Source organism: Struthio camelus, chromosome 27 (assembly GCF_040807025.1).
Source record: "Struthio camelus isolate bStrCam1 chromosome 27, bStrCam1.hap1, whole genome shotgun sequence".
Classification (NCBI taxonomy): Eukaryota; Metazoa; Chordata; class Aves; order Struthioniformes; family Struthionidae; genus Struthio; species Struthio camelus.
In genome coordinates this window covers 1,723,929-1,743,175 of record NC_090968.1, presented here as the reverse complement: position 1 = coordinate 1,743,175, position 19,247 = coordinate 1,723,929, and the positions used below count along the sequence as shown (strand labels likewise).

The 19,247-nt window shown below is 62.3% G+C and overlaps 2 protein-coding genes across 13 annotated transcripts; both read right to left on the bottom strand.

The window, feature by feature from the left end:
* Positions 1-4,931: 4,931 nt before the first annotated feature.
* Positions 4,932-7,502, bottom strand: ADRA2B (adrenoceptor alpha 2B). The gene is made up of 2 exons (XM_068920885.1): positions 7,237-7,502; positions 4,932-7,205 (listed from the first exon to the last, which is right to left on the bottom strand). The coding sequence occupies exon 2, from the start codon at positions 6,882-6,884 to the stop codon at positions 5,646-5,648; it is 1,239 nt and encodes a 412-aa protein (XP_068776986.1). The 5' UTR covers positions 6,885-7,205; positions 7,237-7,502; the 3' UTR covers positions 4,932-5,645.
* Positions 7,503-10,504: 3,002 nt separating this feature from the next.
* ELMOD3 (ELMO domain containing 3) lies at positions 10,505-18,767 on the bottom strand. 12 transcript variants are annotated; one of them, XM_068920762.1, is made up of 13 exons: positions 18,677-18,767; positions 18,075-18,117; positions 17,845-17,912; positions 17,581-17,727; positions 17,276-17,345; positions 16,742-16,804; positions 16,263-16,354; positions 15,759-15,882; positions 14,693-14,815; positions 13,613-13,743; positions 13,030-13,106; positions 12,743-12,870; positions 10,505-11,795 (listed from the first exon to the last, which is right to left on the bottom strand). In XM_068920762.1, exons 4-13 carry the CDS (start codon positions 17,599-17,601, stop codon positions 11,584-11,586), a joined length of 1,041 nt encoding a protein of 346 aa, XP_068776863.1. In that variant the 5' UTR covers positions 17,602-17,727; positions 17,845-17,912; positions 18,075-18,117; positions 18,677-18,767; the 3' UTR covers positions 10,505-11,583. The 12 variants fall into 12 exon arrangements, with proteins under 12 accessions (XP_068776863.1, XP_068776869.1, XP_068776860.1 ...); XM_068920768.1 differs by having other exon boundaries at positions 17,567-17,727; positions 18,677-18,761; XM_068920759.1 differs by having other exon boundaries at positions 18,020-18,117; positions 18,677-18,755.
* Between the last annotated feature and the right edge of the window lie 480 nt (positions 18,768-19,247).

Below are 19,247 nucleotides of genomic sequence, written 5' to 3'. Positions count from 1 at the left end.
CCTGAAGGCCCCGCAAGCCGTTCCCAGAGCCTTATTTTTAAATGTTCGGATGGAAACAAGCATTTTTTTCCCCCCCATGAAGAAGCAGAGATGCCCCAGCCGCGGCCCGGCTTGCCGAAAGCCAGACCTTCGGCCGCGCGCGGAAGCGGCCCGAACTTTACCGCGGCGGGGAGCGGGGAGGGGAAAAAAAAAAAAAGCCGAAGAGGGAGAAAGCGCCTCGAGATTTTACATCGTTTTCTGTCGTAATTATCTACGGGTTGGTTTGCGGCGCCGGGCAGGGAAGGCGATTGAGGAGCTGTGATTTATCCCGGGGGGGCCGGTTCCGGCGCTGCTCTTTATTCGAACCGTCCCGTTTTCCCGCGGCCGGCGCCGCGGGGAAGCGACGCGTCGAAAGAGCAAAACGCCTCGGCGGGTGCCTTCGCGGAGCCAACGGGCTTTGCCGTCCCCGCCGCCGGGCTCGCCTGCCCGAAATTCCCAGGGACGCCAGGGCTGCGCCAGGAGCCGGGATGTGGGGCTGGAGGCAGCTGCGAAACGCGTTTCCTCCTTTGGCGAGGAGGAAACCAACCCCCAAATCTCCGCAGCAGCGACGGCCCGCAGTATAATCCATTTTTTTTTTTTCCCGAGAAGCCGCATTAAAAGAAGCAACTCGAGAAAGCCGGCCGCAGCCAGAAAGGTTGCAAGCGGCCGCGGCGTTTTTTGCCGCTAGAGAACGGCCGGATGCCGTGAGGAGCAGGCTGAGACCTGGCAGGAACTCGTTGCATGCCACCCCCCGCTTCATAGCGTTATCCAGGCTGAACGTGAGCGCCCGCAATGCTCGCAGCCGGCTTGCTGGACATTTCCCAGAGCAGTTGGAGGAGGAGGAGGCAAAAAAAAAATCCCGGGCTCGTTCCCCGCTAATGAGAAGCAGACGGCTGGCGACGCTCGGCAGATAAGCGAGCGCCCGGCGCGGCCCTCGGTAATCGTTAACCGCGTGGCAAACGGTGAGACGGGGGGGAAAAAAAAGGGGCGAAACAGGCACTTGCGGCTCCCCCCCGCCTCAAATCCTCAGCGCCGGCCCCCAGCCCCGCTCGGCGGGCTGCGCGGAGCAAAGGTAGAAATATCAATAGTGCATCCGCCGGGGGCTGACGGCCGGGGCCGAAAGCCGCCCGGGCGTGGGAAGAAGACGTCCCCGCCTGGGAATTGGAGCCCTTTTCCGGGCAAAACGCGGCCGGCGGGAACGGCGCCGGCTCAGCCTGGGGAAGGGTCCCGGCGACCCGCTGCCGTCGCGGCCGGCCGGCCCCGAACGGGAGAGACGGTTCGTTTCGGGCGGACGAGAGCGCCTACGCGGCGGCTCAGCGCCGAGGCGCTTCGGGGCCCACGCGCAGCTGGGAGGCGTTTTGCTGCCTTTGAGGCTGGGGAGAAAAGGGGCAGCGGGGCGGCACCGTGCTCAGCCCCACGGCGCCGTGCTCAGCCCCCCAGCACTGTGCTCAGCCCCAAAACACCAGGCCCAGCCCCACGGCACCATGCCCAGCCCCATAGCACCATGCCCAGCCCCATGACACCATGCCCAGCCCCACGGCACCATGCCCAGCCCCACAGGATCATGCCCAGCCCCACAGCACCATGCCCAGCCCCACAGCACTGTGCTTAGCCCCACGGCACAGTGCCCAGCCACACGGCACCATGCCCAGCCCCATAGGGCCATGCCCAGCCCCATAGCACCATGCCCAGCCCCATGGCACTGTGCTCAGCCCCACGGCACCGTGCCCAGCCCCACAGGATCATGCCCAGCCCCATAGCACCATGCCCAGCCCCACAGGATCATGCCCAGCCCCATGGGACCATGCCCAGCCCCACGGCACCATGCCCAGCCCCATAGAGCCATGCCCAGCCCCACAGCACCATGCCCAGCCCCACAGGATCATGTCCAGCCCCATGGCACCATGCCCAGCCCCACGACACCATGCCCAGCCCCATAGAGCCATGCACAGCCCCACAGCACCATGCCCAGCCCCATAGAGCCATGCACAGCCCCATAGAGCCATGCACAGCCCCACAGCACCATGCCCAGCCCCACGGCACTGTGCTCAGCCCCACGGCACAGTGCCCAGCCCCACAGCACCATGCCCAGCCCCACAGCACCATGCCCAGCCCCCACGGCACCGTGCCCAGCCCCATGGGACCATGCCCAGCCCCACAGCACCATGCCCAGCCCCATGGCACCATGCCCAGCCCCACAGGATCATACCCAGCCCCACGGCACTGTGCTCAGCCCCACGGCACAGTGCCCAGCCCCACAGCACCATGCCCAGCCCCACGGCACTGTGCTCAGCCCCATAGCACCATGCCCAGCCCCATAGGGCCATGCCCAGCCCCATTGGACCATGCCCAGCCCCACAGCACCATGCCCAGCCCCATAGGGCCATGCCCAGCCCCATTGGACCATGCCCAGCCCCACAGCACCATGCCCAGCCCCATAGCACCGTGCCCAGCCCCACGGCACCGTGCCCAGCCCCATAGCACCGTGCCCAGCCCCACGGCACCATGCCCAGCCCCACAGCACCATGCCCAGCCCCATGGCACCGTGCTCAGCCCCACCAGGCTCATTGCCTCCCGGCGGGAGGCGCGAGGGCCGCCAGCTCCCAGCGCCGAGAGCCGCGGCCGGTGGCCTTTGCCGCCTCGGGGCCTCCCGACCCCTCGCTGGGACTCAGCTGGCCGGCGGCCAGCGGCTCGGCGTGCGCTGCCGAGCGGCAGCGGCTCCGTTCGCACGCCCTCCTGCCCGCCGGCGCTCGCCCCCAGCAGCGGCCCAGCGCGCCCCAGGCAGGACGCGCTGTGCTCCGGCCCCGCGCGCCAGCGGCTCTCGGCCCGGCCGCCTCCAGCCCGGGCTCCGAGGGGGAGGACGACGCGGATGGAGGCTGGGAAAAAGGCTACCCAAAAGTTCAGCCAATTTTGGGCCGGCCAGAAGCAAGGTCCCCAGCGGGACAGGGTGGTGGAGAGGTGCCGGCCCCGCTCCGCCACGGCGAGGATGAGCTCTCCTCGGCCCTGGTCTCACGGGGCTGGCTCTGCTGCTTGGACATCCGGTGTCCCCAAGTGCTCGGCTTGTCCCCTGCACACCCAGGATCCTCACGTCAAGCAGGAACGGCCTGAGTAGTCTCCCTGCGTGATTTAAACCCCTTGGTGATGCACGGATGGTGGGCCAGCAGGGGGTGGGGGTCTGAGCTAAGGCTGGCTTGGAAAAGTGTGGGTCCCGGGGCACCGCCGTGGGTGGTGAGGCACTGATGTGGGGCACTGTAGACCGGTGTGGGTCACCAGGTACCAGGGTGGGTCACCATACACTGGTGTGGGTCACGAGACACTGCTGTGGGTCGCAATGCACCATCGTTAGTCACGATACACTGGTGTGTGGCACGATGCACCAGTGTGGGTCATCACACGCAGATGTGGGGCACAATGAACCAGTGTGGGTCGCAGTGCACCATCATGAGTCACAACGCACTGGTGTGGGGCACTGTGCACCACTGAGGGTCATGACACACCATCATGAGTCACGATGCACCAGTGTGGGTCATGGTACACCATCATGAGTCATGACACACCATCATGAGTCACGATGCACCAGTGTGGGTCATGGTACACCATCATGAGTCATGACACACCATCATGAGTCACGATGCACCAGTGTGGGTCATGGTACACCATCATGAGTCACGATGCACCATCATGAGTCATGATGTACCAGTGTGGGCCACCATACACTACTGTGCGTCACGACGCACCATCATGAGTCATGATACGCTGGTGTGGGTCATGATGCACCATCATTAATTCACAGTACACTAGCACGGGTCACAAGACAGCGTTCCTGAGTCATGAGACAGCCGTGCGGGTCATGATACCTTGGTGTGGGGCACGATACCTTGGTGTGGGGCACGACACATTGCCATGAGTCGTGATGCACCCTCATGAGCCACGAGCGCGGCTCACCAAACCGCACCAGCAATCACAGCACCCCACTCCGACTCATGCCACCCTGCCAGGAGCCACCTTGCATGGCTGCAGGTGGCAATGTGCCCATGTGGGTCACGAGACACCAATCCTGATAAACTGGCATGGGTCACAAGACACCACCATGAGTCATGGGTCACAAGACACCATCATGAGTCATGGATACACCTGTGGGGGCCACAATACACCGGTGTGGGTTGAGATACGCTGCCCCGTCTGGGCTTGGCCTGTCCGGAGGCTTGGTCAGGCTGGGACAGCCCAAAAGGGGGGACACGTGGGGACACCTGCGCCCCAGAGCCACCTCGTGCAGTGCCCACGGGCCTGACGCACAACCCTCTATTAGACACCAGAGAATCCACACCACTCCGCCGGATCTGGGGGGGGGGGGGGGAACTGAGGCAGGGAGCCCCCGACGTGGGTGGCCGGCGCCGTGGTTCGTCCCTGTCCCCCAGCATGACTTCCCACTCTTGGCCAGTTTAATGTCCTCGGGGCCGCGGCATCAGTGCACGGGGTTGAGGCCCGCGGGAAGCAGCTCGGGGCTGCTGGAGAGAATTGGTTAATTCTTCGGGAGGGGGGTGTGGGGGGGGGGTTACATTTTTTTTTTTAATGCGCTGCCATAAATAACTGATCCCGACCCTTCAAAACATTTTGTTCCCGCTCTCACTGCAAACATTCCTCCCGGCCGCTCGCTTCCCAGGACGGCAACCCGGCGCCATCCATCAAGGGGCGAAAAAGCGGCCGCGGGTCTCAGTAAATAAATCAGCGCCGGGGTGGCCTCCGACGCACCCCCTCTGTGCCCAGGTCGGGGCGGGGGGGGGACGAGACCCCTGGTCCCACGTTGCAGGGGGAGGACCAGCTTCTCCCAGCGCCCTCCCTGGAAAGCGCCCTCCAGTCCCAAATCCCCACTCGACCCAGTCGAAAGCAGCGAGGAGAAAGTGAAGTTTTCTTATTACAAAATAGATTTTATTGTTAAAAGGCCTGGGGCCAGCCGGGGGCTGCGGCACCCACCAAACCGGCGCTGGGGGGGCTCCAGGGTGTCCCCCGCTGGGATTGCAGGAAAAGGTGTGGGGGGAAGCAGATTTCCCACGGTTTGGGGACATCTCTTGCAGGATGGGGGTGGAGAGGAGGGAGAAGGACCTGCTAAACCCGCTGTAACGCGCCAGCACGTATCCCCCCCCCCCCCGCCATGGGCTCGGGGCTTCCCATAGCTGAAATCACCCTGCGCAGAGCGTTTCACCCAGGGAGGACGAGGGGGAGGGCAAAAAGAGACAAGGAGCAGCCGGGAAAGCAGGGGCCCACGGGGTAGGTGGCAGCCGCACTCCCACACAGGACCCCAAGGCCAGCGCCTGGGCTCTGCTCTCCACCAGGAGGGCAGGGAAGGATGCACGGGACCCCTGTGCGAAAGGGATGGAGAAAGGAGGGAGAAGGAGAGATGGTGACAGGAGAGGAAGGATGGAGCCAGAGGATGGGAAAATCCTCCCCAACCACCACTGCCTGGGGAAGGGGCTGGCAGCCAACGGGTGGAAGGGGACCCGATTTGGGCTGTGGGCTTTCAAGACCCCCAAAAGAGGTGGGGAGACCGACTGTCTTCACCCTCTCCAGCCCCAGCGGGGAGGAAGGGGCCACTCCGCGCGCCGCTGACCGCCCCGCGCCAGCGCCCCTCACCAGGCCGTCCGGGCCCAGCGGCGGCACAGGATGCGGCGAAAAGCCTTGCGGAAGTCCTGGTTGAAGATGGTGTAGATGACAGGGTTGAGGGAGCTGTTGCAGTAGCCGATCCAGAAGAAGAACTGGAAGACGCCGTTAGGGACCTTGCAACGCTCGGGGCAGATGGCGCCCAGGCTATAGAGGAAGAAGAAGGGGAACCAGCAGAGCACAAAGACGCCGATGACCACGGCCAGCACGAAGGTAAAGCGCTTCTCCCGGTTGAGCTGCGTCTTCTTCTTCCAAGGGCTGGCACTCAGCGTCGGTGCCTGCCGCGCCAGCACCACCCGCCCCGTGCCTGTGGCCAGCGTGTCCATGGGGCGCCTGGCGCCCGGCGGGTGCCCATTGGGCTGCGGGGATGGCTCCACGCTGGGCTCCCCTGGTGGGGGCTGGCCGGGGCTGGGGGCCACCGGTGGTGGCTCCTCAGGGCTCAGCAGAGAGGTCCGGTCTGCTGGCATGGGAAGGGTCCCCGGGTGCTCTCCATCTGCCGAGTGTCCGGGTGGTTTGGTGGCACTGTCGGAGGCCGTGGTTTGGGTTGATGGCCCTGGGGGCTTGGCCGATTTGGGCTTGCTCTGCTGGGAGCCGTGGCGGTGGCGGCGCTTGGCGATCAGGTAGATGCGCAGGTACACGAGGATCATGATGAGACACGGCGCGAAGAAGGAGCCGATGCTGGAGGAGAGGATGTACCAAGCCTCCTCGTTGAGCTTGCACTGCGGCCGCCCGCCAGGCGCGTCCTTCTTCTCACCCTTGTAGATGAGGGGCGGGAGGGAGATGACGGCCGCGATCATCCAGACGATGAAGATGCTGCACTTGATGCGGCGCGGCGTGCGCTTGGCGTTGTACTCGATGGCGCGGCTCACGGACCAGTAGCGGTCGAGGCTGATGGCGCAGAGGTGCACGATGGACGAGGTGCAGAAGAGCACATCCAAGGCCAGGTAGATCTCGCACCACGTCTTCTGGAAGTACCAGTAACCCATCAGCTCGTTGGCGAGGGAGAAGGGGATGATGAGGGTGGCCACCAGGATGTCCGCCGCCGCCAGCGACACGAGGAAGAGGTTCTGGGGGGCCCGCAGCGAGCGGCTGGTCAGCACGGCGATGATCACCAGCATGTTGCCCAAGATGGTGAAGAGCACCAGGAAAGTGATGGCGGCCGCGATGGCCGCGGTGGCTTGGATCGAGTAGCCCCCGGGGCTGGCCATGGCCCCGGCTCAGCCCTGCCTGACGTGGGGGTCCAGCCGCTGGCGCTCAGCAGCCCCCCGGGGTGCGGGCTGTGGGGCGGGAGGACGAGGCTGAAGGGTGCCGGGGGGCAATGGCCCCGCTTGCCATGCTGCCGGCCCGGCTACCTGCCCTGCCTGGGGGACCCTGGGGCTGCCTGTCCTGAATGGTGTCCCTAGAGCTGCCTGCCCTGCCTGCCCCCTGCCCGGTGTCCCCTGTGCTGCCTGTCCTGCGCTGCCTGAGGTCCCTAGAGCTGCCTGCCCTGCCTGTGCTGCCGGCGCCCTGCCCGGTGTCCCCTGTGCTGCCTGCTCCCCTGCCCGGTGTCCCCTGTGCTGCCTGTCCTGCGCTGCCTGCGCCCTGTCCTGCGCTGCCCGGTGTCCCTAGAGCTGCCTGCGCCCCTGCCCGATGTCCCTTGTGCTGCCTGCCCTGCGCTGCCCGGTGCCCTTAGAGCTGCCTGCGCTGCCTGCACCCTGCCCGATGTCCCCTGCGCTGCCTGCCCAGCACTGCCTGTCCTGCCCGGCGGTCCCTTGTGCTGCCTGCTCCCCTGCCCTGCCGGCACCCCAGCCTGCACCCCAGCACCCCTGCCCTGCCTGCACCCCAGCCTGCACCTCTGCCCTGCCTGCACCCCAGCACCCCTGTCCTGCCTGCACCCCTGCCCTGCCTGCACCCCAGCCTGCACCCCAGCACCCCTGTCCTGCCTGCTCCCCTGCCCTGCCTGCACCCCAGCCTGCACCCCAGCACCCCTGCCCTGTCTGCACCCCAGCCTGCACCCCTGTCCTGCCTGTTCCCCTGCCCTGCCTGCACCCCAGCCTGCACCCCTGCCCTGCCTGCACCCCAGCACCCCTGTCCACACCCCTGCCTTGCCTGCAACCTAGCACCCCTGCCTGCAACTCAGCACCCCTATCCTGCCCGCACCCCAGCCTGCACCTCAGCACCCCTGCCCGCACCCCTGCCCGCACCCCAGCACTCCTGCCTGCACCGTTGCCCTGCACTGCCTGCACCCCAGCACCCCTGTCCGCACCCCTGCCCTACCTGCACCCCAGTCCGCCCCCCCGGTGCCGGGATCTCACGCCGCCCGTCCCTGCCTGCCGCTGCCGGTGCCGGTGCCGGTGCCGGTGCCGGTGCCGGTGCCGGTGCCGGTGCCGGTGCCGCCGGGCTCTGCGCTGCCGGGCGCCGCCTCCGCGGGGTTTTAAGCCGCGCGCGGGAGGGGTTTGCGCCGCCGCCGCCGCCGCCCCCGGGGCGGAACCGGGAGGCCCCGCGGGGAGGGACCGCGGCCCCGGAGGTGTCGTGAGCTGCGGCGGGCTCAGCGCGGGGCCTCGCCGGGTCCCTCCACGCACCCGCCAGCCCCGAGCCGGGCGCGGAGACCCCACTCCCCGTGGAGCCGCTCGCCCGCTGCCCAGGGCTACGGAGACCACGAGCCGCCCCCGGCCCGCGCTGCGGGATAAAACTGCATTTTACCCCCAGCTTCTCTCTCCTGGGGTCCTCCACGGCTCAGAGTCCGGCAGCATCCCTTGCGCGGTGCTGGCATCCCCTGTGCAGCGCCCGCATCCCCGGTGCAGCACCTGCATCCCTTGCGCGGTGCTGGCATCCCCTGTGCAGCGCCCGCATCCCCAGTGCAGCACCTGCATCCCTTGCACGGTGCTGGCATCCCCTGTGCAGCGCCCGCATCCCCAGTGCAGCACCTGCATCCCTTGCGCGGTGCTGGCATCCCCTGTGCAGCGCCCGCATCCCCGGTGCAGCACCTGCATCCCTTGCGCGGTGCTGGCATCCCCTGTGCAGCGCCCGCATCCCCAGTGCAGCACCCGCATCCCCAGTGCAGCACCCGCATCGCTCACCCAGGTGCCCTGGCTGAGCTGGAGAAGGAGGTGGGAAAAGCCGAGCCAGAAGCTCGGCAGCTCTGCAGAGCTGAGGCCGCATCCCCGCTCGGGCCCCTCTTTGCTCCTCTTGTCCCCAAAGATGGGCTATTCCTGGCTGTCACAGCCAGCCCAGCTCCCTGGGGCTCCTTCCTCCTCCTCCTCCTCCTCGCTGCTTCCTTCAGACCCCCTCGCCAGCCCCCCAAAGCCCTCGGGAGCAGGAGCTGTCCCCATCGCCCAGCCGGGTTATTTGGGGCTGCACAAAGCCCTCGGGGCCGAAACAGCTCCAGCAGCTCCTTGCGGGGGGCTTTCCTCCCCCGCCGCACCCCGGGGAGCCGCGCGTCTGCCCTCTGGGAACCACTGCGGCCGCTCGGAGGCCCTCGGCGCTCCCGTTCCCGCGCTCGAGCCGCTTCATGCCCGCCAGCCCCCGGGAAGGCGAATTACAGCGGGAACCGCCTCCTCTTCCTCTCCTTGCAACCAGCCTCGCAAATAGAAACAGCCTCCAACGGACCTGCGGCTCCGGCACCCGGCAAAACCTCTCGAATTAACCGTCTCGGCATCCCGGAGGCCAGTTCGGGGCCGGGTCGGACCAGCAGCAGCCCAAACCCAGAGCTCACCCCAATTTTTCCACGCCAAAAGCGCCGTTCCCACGCCGGGGCTGGGATATCCAGCCCCGGAGCAGCCTCAGCACAAGGCACAATGGATGGAGGCAGCGAGGCTTGGCCCATCTCCGTGCCCATAGGAGCCATCCGCATCCCCTTGCCCAACATTCGGTCACTTCACAGCCCCTCACCTTGCTCCAGCTCTTTTTGTCCCTTTCCCCCCCCTCCTTTTTTTTTTTTAAATCTGTGTTTGGGCAGCTCGGCTGCAGAGCGCCGCGGGCCCGTCGGCCCTTTCTCCGCCTCGGCACGTGTTTCTCGCCCGGCGCGGAAGGACAGCGCATCCGCAAAGCGTTTTCCAGCCCTGTCACCGAACTGTCACGAATCTCTTCACCTTTTCACGTGGGATAATGGCATGAGTCAGCTGCGCGGCGCCGTTCGGCAGCATAATGCTCTATTGTCTCTCCTCGGCTTCGGCTGTGAAAAGACACCTTTTGTCTGCAACTCCAGTCTTTTCCGGGGGTTTTTCTTGTTTTTCTTTTTTTCTTGCTTTCTTTTAGGAAGGCTGAAGATGCTTTTGGAGCATTTCTAAGCACCTGCTGCTGCTGGCTCCTGCCGGGCACGTAGCAACCGTTCCTGCTCCAAGCTCGTTTCTTTTCCCTGTTGAACGGTGAAACTCTCCCTGTGCTGCTGGCTGCTCCGGATCAGCTTTTGCCAGGACACGGTCCTGCCACTGTTTCTCTCCTCCCCGCCTTGGGGATGCCGCAAGAGCAGGGGTGCACCGAGAACCCCCACACCACAGCCACCTCCAAACCTCATTGCACCGACCCCGGTGGTCCCGCGCGCCCAGGAGCGGCTGTTAGCGGCCGTGCGCGCAGAGGTTTCACGCAAAGGACAGCGATCTTGCTGCCCCGCCGCCCGTGGGATGCACCGTGCCGAGCTGCCCAGGGGTGCTGGCAGCACCGACCATGAAGTAGTGGGGCCCAGGTGTGCGTGAAGGGGAAACAGGTTGGAAACCCAGCCTCAGCCTAGATCGCCCAAGTGCTCCCCAAAGCAGGACGCCCCTTTCTCTGCTGCCTACAACAGCCTCCGCCAGCAGCCATCTCGCTCCCATCCATCCCAAGAAACCATAAGCAAACGCAAGTCAGAAAGTCTTTGGTATGCCAAGGAAAGCATTTTTTCCCCTTTTCTTAGTATTTAGGTGTGGAGGTACAAATGCACACAGTAACATACACACGCAGCGACACCCCAGGGGAGTTCATGAGGGCTCCCCAAACCTCGGGACGGACACTTGGCTGACAAGCTGCTACCGCCCTGCCCGAACTGCAGCAGCTTGACAGCATTCATGCTCTTAGCGCACCACCGATGCACGATAACATGGCTTAGCCCAAAGTGAAGGCTTTTGGACCCGCCACGTGCTGCTGGAGCCCTTGTGAGAGGGGAGGATCTCCGCAGACTTTCTTGCTGCCAGAGGTCCCATCCAGATCTCAAATCGCCACGTCCCGAGGCGGACAAGGAGCAGCAGCCCAGTGATCGATTCTAGACCAAATCTTTGCTCTCAGGTAGTGCTGCCGTCTAGCTGGTGGGAACACGACGAGCAACAGGTCTGAGTCCTGTCGCTGTGCTCGAACTCTGGTCATCAGTCTACCTGGAGCGTCACTAAACTTTCCTGCTGGGGGTGAACACCCTAAAGACAGACAGGTAGATTCAAGACAGCCAGGTGGACACGGATCCAATCCCAGTCCGAGGCTGGAGGCTCATAAAACCCACCCGCTCCACTCGCTTTGCCTCCTTCGTGAGCCTCCTCGTGGAGACTTCTACCCGGAAAAGGCCAAAGATTTCTATCTGGAAAAGGCCAAAGCCCGCAGTTCGCTCCTGCTGCCACCCTGGACAGCTCGGCAACACGCGGCACTGAGCACCGCCGACAAACTGCGGCCAGGACGTTTGTGGGGAGAGAGGCGGGGGAAAAGATAAGGTCACCCTTTCTGTGGGTTCAGGGCAAAAGTCTACCCTCTACAGACTGCCCTAAGTTCAGTCCCAAACTCTGCTCCCACTGTGTTTCTCACCGTCTCTGAGCTAGTAGCTACCTTCTCAGCCAGAGGCATTGCTCTGCGTCTACCGTCTTGAACCGCGCAGCCCTTTCTGAGCCCCCCTAACCAGAGGGGCCGTGGCCAGGCAAGCTCCGATAGCTGTGCCGCAAGCAAGGTTCCTGCGGTGGGTTTCCCCTGGCTTCAGATCAGTTGAGCCTCTCCCTCCAGCTCAACCTGCAGGTCGCAAATGCCTGTGAAGTTTATCTCTTTGCTGGCCTGGCTGCTACCGACGGAGCCGATGTTGCCACCAGGAGAGAACGGGTGTTGAATGCCGTCTGTCAGGCTTCGGTTCATGTAGGTCTCTAAGGATTTCAGGAGTTGCTTCGGTTTCTTTTTGGTGAATGACTCCACTTCTAGAAAAGTCAAAGAAAAAACATGAAAGCACAAACACTGTGAAGTCTGCCGGGTCTTAGAGATGCAGCGTGGAATGCACATTCCTGGGGTAAGGTTTATACCGTGCATTTACAAGCTTTATTTCTGGTGTCTCAATATATCATCAACATCCCCTTCTGGAAAGGGCACAACCACATTTTGTTCAGGAAGGGCTGCACTTGGCATGAGAACGCATGGAAAAAACTCCTTGCCAAAAACCCTTAGGCCCGACCTCACACAAGACCCCTCCGCCTGATCCCCCCAGAGGGAAAAGCCTAGAGCTGCAGGGGAGGTGGGGAGAGCGGCCCAAAGAGCAAGCCTAGCCGCAACAGCTGGACCCCATTATAAAAGGGAGCCATTAGCACAGCCCGTCTGAGCAGCTCTGTTTACATCAGGCTCATCTTCGCTGGGGTAAATAACCCTGCTGTTTGATTTAGTGCTTACTGCAAAAAAGCACGGCATTGGCAACGCCACTTAGACCTTGCGCTACGCTGCTTATGCAACTGTGTACTTTACTGCATTAGCAAGCCCGAAGGAACAGGCGTTCGGGGATAAGAAACATCCCAGTTTGGCTAGCCCTGGCCAGCACGAGCTGCCTCCCCAAGCCACCGTGACACAACGCCCCTCCGAACCGGGTTAGCGCTTCTGCAGGCGCTCACCTCTCTAATAGGCAAAGGGAAGAGAGCCACAGGGCACTAATATAATTATTGCTCTCGACGGAAAGTAAATCCCGGTGTGAAGATTAAGCGATGAGGATGGGGTTTCGGCCTGCCGTGTGTTTCACCCCTACCCGCTTGTCCTAGTAGGCCACAAATGTCCTTATACATGGCAAAGTATGCCAAAAACATGCCAAAAACAACGTTAGTCCTCTAGGCCTCAGGTTATTTTCTTTGCCTGGGAAAGGAAGGCAAAGCATAGGGAAACGCACCCTTTAGCAGGAAGCCAGAGTCAGCAATGGTTTTGTGCTGCGCTTTCCAGACGCTGTAGAGATGCAGAAACGCTGCCACGTACACGTCGTTCAGCACCACGATGACTTGCTGCCTGCGGTTACACTCTCTGAAAGGGACAGAGGCAGGCTCAGCCGACAGACTCTGCATCCCACGCTCGCCCGCTAAGAGCGGAGCGAGATGCTGTTTCTCCTCTCTGCCAGCACGCGGCGCGGTTCCCCCGATGGTGCAACCCGGCCCTGCAGCCGCCAGCCGCTCAGCACCTCACCTGGAGAGACGTTCCTCCCTCAGGGCCTGCATCACGATGCGAGTGATGTTCACCGACATGATGCAGAAGGGGAAATTCTGCAAGAGAACCAGCGTTGCTTCAGTTCTGCCGCAAAAGGCCTTCTCTCCTCCAGCACACGGCCTCAGAGGGGCCGAGGCCACGCCACCGGCCCTGTAACGCTGTGGCTGCCTCACCCCAGCACCTCTGGATTCACAAATTGGAACAACGGTACTATGGATACAGGCTCAGATGGATGCTGCGGCTCAAACCAAGCTTATATCCAGGTTAAACCCACGTGTACCCAAGACCGATACCCCAAGTCAAAAGCAAAAGGCTCCACCCGCTCCTGTTTTCATGCTGCGCTGCTCTCAGCTAGTTAGCTTCCCAACGCAGAGGTCAGTTGATAATAGAGTCCTACCACGAATGGCCCCAGAGACCCCACCGCTGAGCAAGTGGGCGCAGCGACAAATCAAGCCCTTACTTCAAAGAGAAGCAGGTTTTCGTGCTTACCTTTCCCTGAGCTTTAGGAATAAATAGGTAAATACCACCGCAGAGAGTAAGCAAAGAAGGTGGAAGGACGTGCCTGGGTTTCATGCTGGGATAGCTTGAAAATCTTGTGAGCTAGAGGCAGTGTCTGAGAGTCCATGACAAAGTACAACATTTGCATCAAGCCCAGCATCCCCGTCCCTCGCAGGTCAGTCCCGGGATCGGCACCTTGAAGGTAAGGAGAGCCCGGTGAACCAAGGGACCGCCTGACCCACCCAAAGTCGCTCTCCAGTCACCTGCCCTCTTTTGTGGGCTGGATGTACTCTGCCACAGCCCTGGCGTTTCGAGAGCAGGGGAAACCACTGAAGTCTGCTCCCTTCAGGAATCACAGCCTAGGGAAAAGCTTTGGGGGAATTCCTATACTGCTATCGGAGCCTCTCCTTCATGTGAGCAACCACCCCCTCTCCTACCTACACACCCATTTCTGTAAAATCTCTAGGAATTAGTGTCTTCAAGCTCTATCCATCCCAGAGCAGATCAAGCTGGTAAACTAACGCAGGGATCTTAAAACCAGTTGTGCCCTCGACACTGTTGGGGGGAAGAGCGTCATTCACCTTCTGTGGAAATTTTCAGACGCCATTAAAAACCAGCCTATTTAACGCACAAGCCAACCAGACTGAAAGCTCCTGCAGAAGCAGCATTTGACAAGACAAGAGACCACTTTAATCATGGTGTTTTTCTTACAAAGCAGAAGCTGAAAGCAACCTGCACCCCAACCTTAGCAACAGAGCCCTCACCAGCGCTTTGCTAATAAACCAGCCCTCCAGAGATGGCTCATTAGCCAAAGAGATCATTTGCTAATGAAAAGCATTCATAGCCTGGCAAAGCAGTTACACCAGCTATTCCTTGTTATGCCAGCACCAGTTGGAGGCAGGCAACTGTGCCAGGGCAGCAGCAGGTGTTGGCATATCAGCACTGGGCTAATCAGTCCAGGTATTGCGCTGACTGGGGCAGCGACAGCTACAGATCTGCTACCAAACGACAGCAGGAGCAGCAGCTGCGTAAAGGGAACGAGCACCAAACCCTTTATGCTCTCTTTGGATCTCACCTCTGGAGGAGGGAATGAGATTGGCATGATCTCCCCAGTGAAGATTTGCTCTCTCTCCCCCAGCCGTACCTTGAAAGCCGAGCTCTTCCCAGTGTGCCCCGTAGCGTGGGCAACTCAGTGTGGAGCAGGTTAGTTTCTTGTAGATGGTCTGCAGGATTCTCATGTGCACTCTCTCGTTATTATCTAAACCACCTGGCAGAGAAAACATCTCTCAGCATCTCTACAACACTGAACAGCCTTTAGCTACCCTAATGAGCCACGATGGGAAAGAACCACCACCAGCTGCAGGGTAGGTAGGGAAAGCTAGAATCTCGCTGGAGACCAAGTCCCACAGCAGAAAACTGCCTACATCAATAAGGGGAATATCGAAGCCATGTTTGTCCTGCTGGAGGGGAGAAAAAAGTGTTAGAGGTGCAGAAGCAAAAACACAGTATTGCAGACCATACTGGGTACTGATTCACTTTGACATCACAGAAGCTTTGCTAAACCACTGGTCAAAGTAGCACCGCTTGGGGAACCATGACCAGTACACAAACCACTTGCACAGGCAAAAAGTTTTCCTGTGCAAATGTGCTCAACATGTGCAATCCACCACGGGCCAGCCAAAAACAACGGCTCTGCTGGACACAGGACTATCTAGGGGCTATGCAAGGAGAGGAACAGCCAGGGCAGGAGACGTGCTACACTGAGGTACTGACAGAATTAACGTCTCCTGTGTTGTCATTGCTGACCAAAAGATGAGGTGGAGATCAGGGAGGGCTGTTCAGCCCCAGAGCACCTGCCCTGTATCGTGTCACTCCCTTGCTGGGGGCGGAGGGCTAGCGTAGCAGAGGAGTCACTAGCAAAGAGGGGTCAAGGGATTTGTGACCCTCTCCACAGATGTTGCCAGTCGACGGAAGGAAGTTCACGAGTACATCAGCAACAGGGGGGCAAAGGAGATGCCTGGAAAGTGGAGAACACCTGCTCCGGGACAAGCAGCTGCCACGGGATGAGCGGTCAGCCCACGCCATGCTCCAAGACCCCCTCGGGTTGCTTCACGTGAACCTCATGCGGGACCAGCAGCGATAAATCCAGCACTGCCTGGGCTGTCGTTTTGTATGGGGCTGCTCTTACGGAATTGGAAGGGGATACTCACATTGAGCTATCGTGAGAGCCAGGTCCCGCTCTCCCTGCAGCTGCTGCTGGAGCCGCGGAGGACCAAAGAGGAAGTGAACCAGAGCAGCCAGACCTTGTCTATGCACCGTCGCTTGGATCTTTTTCTGTAGAGAAGAAAGTGCATAAAGAAATGATCAGGGTGGGCCAGTGGCTTTGGGAATCGGCCAAGAGAAAACGCAGCAGGTGGGCTGGGAGGGAAGGGGTCAGGAAGAGCCAAGCGGAAGGAAGATGGAAGTAAAGGGAAAGAGAGAAGTGCAAGACAGCACGGACAGGACAGAGCAAGAGGTAGAGAAGAGGAACAACATGGACAAAGTGGGAAGTCCCGAGTTCAGGCCTCAGCTCAGCTACTCGCCACACAGTCTTGCGGAGGTCACCCGTGGCCAATCCATGCTCCCATCTCCTATTTCCTAAAACTTCCTGGGTGCTAGAAAAGCTGCAGCCACGCAGCCCGTGAAAGGGCCGGAGCGTGTGGCCCCGCTCGTACCCTGCACTCAGAAAGGTCTGCGGTCTGGAAGTACTGCAGCGCTTCGTTGAAGGAGATCAGGGGCACGGGACCGGCCGACTCCTCCAGCAGCCCTGCAGAGAGGCACAGAACAGTGTTAGCTCTCTGGCGCAAGCTCTGCGCTGTGCTCCAGCTTCCTCATGCCTAAAATAGTTCCTGCCCGACACTGGAGCAGCAGTTCAGTCATGGGGGGCATCTACGCTCAATTCTAAGTTACTACATACGGAAGCATAGGGAATCTGGGGGAATAAAGCGCATTTCCAGCCTGCTCCCTCTCCTTCCACACCTTCCCCAGCCCTCTCCCACCCCTCAAACCTTGTCCCAGCTGCACGCCCAGCTAGTGCTGGTCTCTGCGCTCGCTGCGGCCAGCTCCCTTCCCCTGCCCAGCTCTTTTCCATCCAGTGCTGCGAACTATAATAAACCTTCTTCTCCCAGACAGCAACTGCTCTCATTAACTGTACCTGACTGGGTATTTTCCACCGCCTCCCATTCCTCCTGGGCTCGCCGCCGCTCCTCGCTGGGCTCTGCCAACAGAAAGACATGCTGAAGGTTAGATTCAGCTGGGAGAACCAGGACGGTGTTTGCTTGCTTCCTCCAGCGCTCGTCAGGACATCTAGGAAGACATCCAGCAGGCAAAATTTCCTCTTTTGCTTCTCTTCGCTCGCTCACCTCGTGGCTCTCTGGGACAAAAGCACGGCGGCTGCAATCCACGACTAGGGGGACGCTTGAACCCACTCAGGGCAGACCCCCCCCCCCCCCACCAAAATCCCTAAACACACTGTGAGGCTTCTCCTGGCAACAACCGGGAGAAAACTCGGTGACTTTGGGACGCGCTTTGCAAAGCAGGGCAAACTCTTCACCAAGCCCAGTGACAGATTTGCCTCGCAGCCCGCAAGGCCAGCGCCGTGTTACTATGGCACCCTGCAAGCTCCCCAGGCGTTTCTGCCACCAAGAAACAAGAAGATAAACAACGAGGAAGCAGAGCGAAAGCTTACCAGCTCCTGCAGGCTGGCCTGCTTCCTGCATAAGAGCCCGCAGCAGACCATTTTGTCTCAGAGCCGAGATCTGAGCGGAGAGAGACAGACACAGCAGTCACCCAGCAGCGAAAAGACGGGAGTAAAAGAGAACAGGCAAAGAAAAAACCGATCCCTCCGCAGGGAGGCAAACCCAAATCCCTGAACTTCCCCCTTAGGGAATAAACCCCGGTCTCCACTCGCGGACGGAGCCAGCCAGGCGCAAACGCGTTGGAGCGACTGAGCTCGTGAGCGGACGCGGTTTGGTTTTACCGCCTGCGCGTTACCGGCTCCGGATTGCAGCCCATCAGCTGAGGACGGGAGGGGGAACAGTCCCGTAGAGCAAACGCTGTAGGAGTTACGGGCCTCGGCGCCAGCGCCCCACGCGCTGGGAGGGCTCACGGGCTGGGGGTGCGTGCAGGTCTGCCTGCAGCCTGCAAGAAAACATACACGTGTATGTGTATATGTGTGTATATAGGTGTGTATATATTTAAGATGCTGCGTGAGGACAAGGGACGCTGCCCCCGCGGCACTCTGCTCGTAACGCTCACCGCTGACACGCGCCGGTCAGGATGCAGCAGCCGGCAGGAGCAGCTGGGCGGGCGCCTGTGGTCATACCCTGCCGGGAGAAACCGAGACCGATCGCGGGGAGGTGCCGGCGGAGCCCGGCCCGGGGGGTCCTGGCGGCTCTGGGAACGGGTGGCTCTTCCCGCCGCAGCCTCCTACCTGGGCGAAGGTGGCGCCCGGGTGGCCGGCGGTGGCGCCCGGGGCCCCGCGACGCCCGGGCGAAGGCGCATGTCGGCGTGGCGCGGCCGGAAGCGTCCCTGGGGAGAGAGTCGAATAGATAAGGAGGCACGGAAACGCCCCGCTCGCCTGACCTCTGACCCTTGCACCCCCTGACCCCGTGCCCTCTGACCCCTGGGCCCCCTGACCCTGCACCCCCTGACCCCCACATCTCCTGACCCCCCACGCCCCCTGACCCCCGCACCCCCTGACCCCACGCCCTCTGACCCCCGTGCCCCCTGACTCCCACATCTCCTGACCCCCCACGCCCCTTGACCCCCGTGCCTCCTGACCCTGTGCCCTCTGACCCCCGTGCCCCCTGACCCCACACCCTTTGACTCCCATGCCCCCTACCCCCACGCCCTCTGACCCCACTCCTTGGCCCCGACCCCCCTCCTACCCCCCCGTGACCCCCCTCCTAGCCTGCTCCTCTGGCCACCGACCCCCGCCCTGTCCCCCGCGACCCCTGACCTCTGCCCCCCGCGCTGACCCCGCTCCTCCTCCCTCGCTCCGGCCTCTGCCCCCCTGCCCCCACTGCTGACCCCTGCCCTCCGACCCCCTCCCCGCCCTCTGACCCCCGCCCTTTGACCTCGCGCCCACCGGAAGCGGCGGCGCGGGGCGCGGCGGGAGCCGCAGCCGCACGCTCGCCCCGAGCCCCGGCGCCGCCGAGCCGCAGGGCGCAGGCGCGGCCGCGCGCTGCCTGCCGGGAGCTGCAGTCCTCCGCGCCTGCCTTTCCCAGGTGCCCCCGCGCGGGGGCCTGGGAGGGGGCGGCCCAAAACTACAGCACCCAGGAGCCCCCGCGCGGGACGGCCGACGGCGGGCGAGGAGGGACAAGCCGCAGAGAAGGCGGAACGTTCCGCGCCCCCCCCCCCCCCAGGGTTCCCATGCGGGGAGGCGGCGGTGGCGGCGCTGCCAGTGCCCGGTGCCGGGGAGGCAGTGCTCAGTGCCCCTGCCCAGGCTGCAGTGCCCGAGGTGCAGTGCCTGTGCCCAGGCTGCAGCGCCCAGCTGCAGTGCTCAGCGCTGTGCCTGAGTTGCAGCGCCCAGCGCAGCACCCGAGTTGCAATGCCCAGTGCAGCGCCCACTAGCTGGGCTGCAGTGCGCAGTGCAGCTCCCAAGTTGCAGTGCCCCGTGCAGTGTCCAACATGCAGTGCCTGGCGCAGCACCCACAGTG